The 7,320-nt window shown below is 40.7% G+C and overlaps 1 protein-coding gene across 1 annotated transcript; it reads right to left on the bottom strand.

Annotated features, from left to right (window-relative positions):
* Positions 1-532: 532 nt before the first annotated feature.
* Positions 533-6,506, bottom strand: LOC149813381 (putative receptor protein kinase ZmPK1). The gene is made up of 2 exons (XM_089991904.1): positions 5,831-6,506; positions 533-2,601 (listed from the first exon to the last, which is right to left on the bottom strand). Exons 1-2 carry the CDS (start codon positions 6,478-6,480, stop codon positions 897-899), a joined length of 2,355 nt encoding a protein of 784 aa, XP_089848030.1. The 5' UTR covers positions 6,481-6,506; the 3' UTR covers positions 533-896.
* Positions 6,507-7,320: the final 814 nt, after the last annotated feature.

Below are 7,320 nucleotides of genomic sequence, written 5' to 3'. Positions count from 1 at the left end.
GTTTCTAACAATATCATCCCCTGGTAAATGTATTCTTTCTTTTGTTTATGTGTAGGTTTCATGGAAACTATGCAGCAGATCTAGGTGGTGGTGGACGGAATTCCTAAATACAGGCTGAAATTTACCTCATGTGTATCCAAGGAGTTTATTGTTGGTACAACTTGGGGTGTAGGTTGAAAGAAGGGAAACATGTTTGCATTCTATCATTTGATTTGGGCCAAAATACACGTTCTCAGAGCAACTATTACTTTATGTATGGCTGTGGAAAATTATCTGATGATAAAGCTTGAGTTTTCTAGTTCAGTTAGCTAACTGTTGTATTTCAAAGTCTTGTATCAACGGCTCTATCACTGCCGTTGTTAGTAGGATGGACCTTGTTGTGCTGTTTAAGAATGGTCAAGTATAGCTTATTTGTGAGTTAAATGATCATATGCTGATTATGAATATATATATATATATATACAATTCAGTTATTTCATTCTATTGTGCTCCATTGCAATCTCCATTCATGTACAACACAAAACACACAGCGTGCATACGCACAGGCATTCTGCTATTACATTCAGATTGACATTTTGCACTTCCCTTAGGCCCTAACATTTTCCCCAATTTCAGTCCCCAAATTTCATCTATTAAAATTGCAGGAACAAACCTTGAATTTCTTCCCAACAAATTTTGTTTACATCACTGAACACTGAGGTCATAAATACATTCAGATGTTACAATGGTCCCCCCTCCAACATAATAAGAATAAGCACAACTTGTTGCCATCAAAATACATATCCAATAAAAATGAGTGTCATTGAAGAAACGAGAAGATAGTCCGCAACATCGAGTATTCCATTCTAGCATGCCAGTAATTTCCCAGTTCCTGCTAGATGTTAACGATACTAATTTTATGCCCGTGTTATAAAATCTACAACCTGGCTCATGGTTGGTCTTGCATCCCTGCCTTCTTCAACACACTTCAAAGCCACTTTAACCAAGATCTCCATTTTTAGCTTGTCATACATCCCACACAAACTTGGATCAGCTATTTCTTCCATCCATTGCTGGTGTGTTCTCACCACTTCCCTGATCCACACGGCGAGTTGTGTATCTCCATCTTCATCAATCTGTCTAAATCCAACTGAAATCCTGCCAGTCACCATCTCCAACACTAAAATGCCATAGCTGTATACATCCACCTTGGATGTGATAGGTAGATTCAATATCCACTCAGGAGCCATATAGCCCCTTGTTCCTCTCACCCTTGAGAAGCTAGAAGCACTATCTCCACCTCTGTCTAGAAGCTTGGACAAACCAAAATCGGCCACTTTTGGTTGGAAATCATTGTCAAGAAGTATGTTTTGAGGCTTGATATCACAATGAAGCACCCATTCTAAACATTCCTCATGCAGATAAGCAAGAGCCTTTGCTGTGCCAAGTGCAATATCAAACCTGCGTTCCCAAGTTAGAGCAGCAGAATTCTTAAATAAGTTCTTCTCCAGAGACCCGTTTTCCATGTACTCATATACCAGTAGTCTCTTTTCTTTTTCAGCACAGAATCCCAACATTGTCACCAAGTTTATGTGATTGATTCTTCCAATGAAGCTCACTTCACTCCAGAATTGTGCTTCTCCTTGATTCACACCCTCCAGCCTCTTCACAGCTACAACCCTCTTATCCTCCAACACTCCTTTGTAAACCACCCCTGAACCTCCCTGCCCGATTTCATCACTGAAATTCTTAGTAGCTCTTTTCAGCTCTCTGTAAGTGAATCTCCTAAAGCCTGCTGTTAAGGCAAAGTAACCTTGATTAATGTTGTGAATGTGGTCTGACTCTTTGTGTAGGTAAACCCACCCTAAACTTATGCATATGATTTCCACTATGCCAATGGCAACAACAAATCCAATTGGTAGTTTCAGATAGTCCCCCTGTGCATTGCCAACTGCAGAAACTCCTGTTTCAGTTATGGTTGAATTTGCATTTGAACAATCCATATTGGATTGGTCAACAGTATTACTGGTGAAGTTACCATGTGAAGGAACTTTGATATACATGTCACCTGGAATGTTAGGACCGGAGTTACCATTGAAAAGGATGCTCTTTGGGAAACAAACTCCTGATCCAGACAACCTATACCCAAAACCGTGACAATTACAGTCACTTGAGCAAATGTTTTTACAAGTTTCAAATGATACGCCAGTTGTGTAAGTACTCAAATCATAGCCATAAAAATCTGTATCTGGAATTTTAAGAAATTGCACTTGGGTTTTGTTGCACGCAAGACTGAAATCCGGTGTGCACCCTTGAGTCCAATCAGTTGAGCTTTTCATTTTAAATCCGGGAGGACAAGTGCATTCAGGGTTTGGGTTGTAAACACAAATCCCATTTTCCCCACAAAGGCCATGAACTCTGCATCTCTCTAGCACTGGCTGCCATGTAATCTCCCATTTTTTTGTTAAATTGTTAAGACTATATAGCCTGAGGATTCCATCAAAATCCATAGTTAATCTTCTCTTGTTTCTCAGACCAACATCCGATGCAGAAAATTGCAAATTGTCACTAGAGATAAACTGACCAAGGTCATCAAAACTTGCATACCTTGTGCTGTTATACCTAATAAAAAAGATTACTGCAGAGTTACAAGATATTCAACTTATAAGCGATTATATTAGTGAAAAAGGTTATATATTAACCTGACAATCACTAAAAACAACTTTTTACTGCATCAGTATACGCACATAAGAAGAGAGAAAAGAAACTATAATGTATTGAGCAGTATGGTGAAGTGTCTGGTGTACTACAAATGCATTCTTATCACTAAAAGGTAGAACAGATGTACACGATGTGATTGCCATGCACCATCAACGAGCATAGTTTTCATTATGTGTTTTTGATTGTTCACGTCTACTTTTCAGGTGCAAAGTGCATGCAATATGGAACATCATGTTATTTTTACGAGTAAATGTTAAGCTGATGCCAAATGACATGTTGCAGTAGCAGTAATTACATTTTCCAAAGATTAGGAAAATGCAACTAACTTATCTTTGATGTGTCCCACGGATAAAAGCTGTGGGACATGCAGTGTGGTTTTTACCTTTTAAGGCTCTAATCAGTATGAGTTCTCGAATATGATCCTCCTCTCATTAAAGTTGGTTTGTGAATTGGGACTTGTTTTAGATAACTTGTACATAGATCCTATTTTAGATCCAATCACATTGATTAAGTTGCATACACGTTTACACATGTACGCATTAAAAGTTGTTGCATGAGTAGAGTCGTGCATGACTATGTGTTTTGTGCATGGTATGGTGGAGATAAAGGATTCATTTTCTCAGCCAGCCTATTTGCATTGAGAGTTTTTCATTTTATGAGCTATATTCATAACGTTAATCATGCAGCAGGTAAGTTATTGGATAACAGGTCGAATGATATAACTTGAGTGGTTAGTAAATAACTCGGTTTAGAATGTCGGCAATTATATTTCAGGAAAGTAAACGCAAAGTTAGCACAACAATGGTCACTATCTGTAAATGTTTTTTGAATTGTTTATTTTTTTTTTAAAGGCACTATCTGTAAATGTTGTAGATATGCAACCATCGTATGTACATGCTTTTCAAATATGCAAAGTAGTTAGCATGTGACGTAATTATCGTATAATTAAAGAATAAATTCCAAAACTCGACAGTTTTACATTATGCTTACAAAGAATTGGCCAAGACATGCTTGGCCCTCGACTGCTTTTTAGTTTTAAAAATACGATTAAAATGACTTTAACATTTGGCTTTAGAACATAGAATGAGTTATTTTATCAGTAAACGACATAAAATTGTCTAACGGTTTTTTGAACTGCATCAAGAAAAAGCAAGCAAAAGAAAGTGCATCAACATTCAACCTATGAGTCTACAACCAACAGTAACATCTTCTACGGAGGGGTTATGTGCATGGTAACAAAACGTTTAAAACGGTACCAACGGGGCCTCTGGCAGGAGCAGTTAGTGCACGTCACCTTGTGTTTGGATGTTGCAAGTTCAAATCCCTATGGAATAGTTGTGTAACTGGTAGGGGTCTGCCTAACCCCAGCTTTATCTGTTGGGAAAAAAAACGTTTACAATGGCATTTAGGCTATGTTTGGGAGCCTTGCAATGGAATGGAAACATGGTTTTAGTGTGTTGCTAAAACATCTATTTGGCAATATGTGATGTTGCGAGATGGGGTTGCCAAAAACATCCTCTAGTGAAAGATGTTGAAATGTGGTGTTGGGAGTCCCAATGCATTGTTTCAGCAACGCCACTGCTCCCAAGCAGCAAGAGAGTACGAGGGTATGGCGGAGACTACAACACAACCTCTGATTCAACGCTCCCAAACATAGCCTCATAGCCTTATTGGCAGCCAAAATCTTGTGAGAAATTAAAAAAATATAACATATCTCGTGTTTTTTGGGGCAAAATATCAGCGAAAACTAATTTTAAAAAAAAAAAAAAAAAAAACAATCTTTACAGAGGAAGAATAAAAAATAAAAATCAATCACTCACAAGTCACAATATTTATGTTTTGATCAGCTAGGCAATTTCTTGCACTTTTTTTTTGGAAAAAAAAACTCATATTTGTCATTGTGGTTACGTATGGGTGTTAACCACTTAAGTAATGGGCCGGTTCTAAACTGGTTCGAAAAATCAAGTGTTCTTTACTTGTACATGTATTTATCATTGCTTGTTTGCTAGGAATATATTTTGGATAAACTACATTTTTATTGATCATAAATTTTAGTGCATCGGGAGAATTTTACTTTTGAAGTTTTTAAGATACTTTTAAGCCCGACCAGAGACAAAACTTTTCAGAAACCTGGTTTGCCTGGTTTTGGCAAACCTAGTTTGCCAAAAATCAGGTGTTGTTTGTGTTTGGATGACACAAAAACCTTTAAAAACCAAGTTTTGAGTTTTGGATTTTCAAACCTCAAAAATTAACAAAAAAATGAAATTTAATGGATGGCCATTTTTAGGCCAGCCAGCCGCTTAGTGTCCGTTGGTAGTTGGTTGGAAAACAGCTGAAAATTAAAAAATAAGTGGAAAAAGGAAAAATTTTAAAAAAAAAAAGACATCTTTTGGCCAGCCACAAGCAGGGTTGGTACCCTCCTCACTAGACAGTACCAGACCGGCCTTGGCAAGTATCTGGCCAGAAAATAGCTGGAAAGCCGAAATATTAAAACAATTTAAAAAAAAATGGCCAGCCATTTTCTGGCCAACCACTGACTGAAAAATAGTCAGGCTGGTACATGTCAGTGAGGCAGTCCAGCCATTTTCCGGTTGGTGGCCGAGCCCATGTATTGTAATAAGGCTTGATGACGTGATATTATGAGTAAAAATCTGATTTGACATTTTGGTTTTGGGTGTCATCCAAACAACATCCCAAAACATGTATCAGCAAAATGAACGAATTTAGGGATGTCAGTGGACTTGGGGGAACGGATCCCGCCCTGCCTCACCCTGTTTGGATCAGGAATGAAGGACATGAAACGGAGATAAAAGTAGGGATGAAGGTTAAAATCAAAACCCGTGCAGAGATAGGCAGGGATGGACTTACGCTTTCCTCCACTTCATCCCCGATCCCAGCCTTGCATCGCCCTGTCCCATCCCTGATCCTTCTTTAGAGATAGCAGTGGAACGAGAAGAAACTGGTCCCGTCCCACCTCACGACATGAAACGGAAATGGAGGCAAAAATGAAAGGTAGGGTTTTGAGACGAAACTAGAGTGGAGACATCTATTGGGTCAGAATTTTGAAGAAACACCGGAAATCCACTCCGTGTTCGTGTTTTTGTGCAGAGAGAGAGTGCGAACAGCCAACCTGGTCCTTCCGTTCCCAAAAATGTCCAAATCAGGGTTGGGCCAGTACAAGCTGGAGATCTGCGGTCCGTCGTACAGCAACCTCAGCACGTTATCGTCGTCGAATTGGAAGCTGTAAAGGCCCGACCTGTAGTCCCCCTCGGCCCTCCCCGAGACCAACCTTACCGACTTGGTCAACGGCTGGAAGGCCAGCATGGTGTCGGTTGGGAAGTGAAAGCTCTCCCACACCGCCCTCCCCTCGCCGTTCCTCACCACCAGGTTCCCGCTTTCCGCAATCTCCGCCAGCACCGCCCCGGCCGAGCTGGTGTTGGTCGACCATACGGTGCTCCCGTCCGCGTCCATCAGATCGAGGTCGCCGCTCCTCCGAAACCTCAGGCGGGACTCCCTGCCGTTGACCGGCCGGTCCCTGTTCGCCATCCAGACCACCGTCCGGTTAACCGACTCGCTGAACCATATGGCGAACGCGAAGGCGTTCTCTCCCACGGGGTAGAACCCCGCCGTGAAAGTCCCCTTCTCCGAGACGAGGGCGTCCTCGGCGAACCTCTCCACGGAGAAGGAGTCGCCCTTGTTTAGCACGTGCGATGTCCATGACGAGACGAGGACGAACCAGATCGTTAAGAAGAACGCACGTGCGACCTTCCGGCTTCCCATAAAAAGCAAGCACGGGAGAAGGGATTCGTCGATCCGAGAGAGGAATGATGGAATTTGTAGGAAACGAGCGGCGGTCTTCTATTTCATTGCGTATGCGCGTTCGGCACGCCTTATGACTTCCAGAGCAAGGATTTTTCCGCGAAAAGACAAGAAAACAATAGATTATACTAAGAACCATTTTTCTTTGCCTTATTTTACTGTCCCCACACTCGTCAGCTACGGCTCCCTGACTTATAATATGAAACAAGCAAAAAAAAATATTATTATAATATTTATACCTCATCTTCGTCTGGGTTTGGTGAGAGGGTGGTGTATATTCTCCCCCGATGATTCACTGAATCCCACGTCTGTGTTCGGGGCTTTGAATGAGCACCACGTATACAAGCACATGGGGCTCGTATTTTCGTGTATGTTGACATAACTTTGTATCGAACTCTGATGTTGTTGCAAAGACTTAAGTACCCTTTCTTGCTATTCTTCTCCTAAAGTGATGGTTTGAAAAAATGACAAAAATGCCTTTCATTCAAAAAAGAAAAAACAAACAGTTCAAAAAAAGGACAAACATGTCCTCCATCCAGAAAGTCGAAGATGATGTTGACTCTTCAAATACTTCTTCTTCTTTCTCCGTAAAATACTGTAAAACCCTCTCTCTCTCTCTAGAGAAGAAATCAAAGAAAGATTCTTGAAAAGACTTAAGTGCCCCAAAGATGATTATTTAAGACCCAGTCTTTGCACTGCAGGATTATCCGAGAAAGAAATCTCTCCTGGAGGAGGCCATGAACATCAACCCTCTGACTTCCTTCTCTTTCTGCTTTTGTGCACATCCAGCAGAAGATCCTA

The sequence above is a fragment of the Nuphar pumila genome, chromosome 16, assembly GCF_984573655.1.
Source record: "Nuphar pumila chromosome 16, dmNupPumi1.hap1.1, whole genome shotgun sequence".
Taxonomy (NCBI): domain Eukaryota; kingdom Viridiplantae; phylum Streptophyta; class Magnoliopsida; order Nymphaeales; family Nymphaeaceae; genus Nuphar; species Nuphar pumila.
The sequence above is the reverse complement of the archived record's forward strand: the minus strand, read 5'-3'. Positions and strand labels throughout refer to the sequence as shown.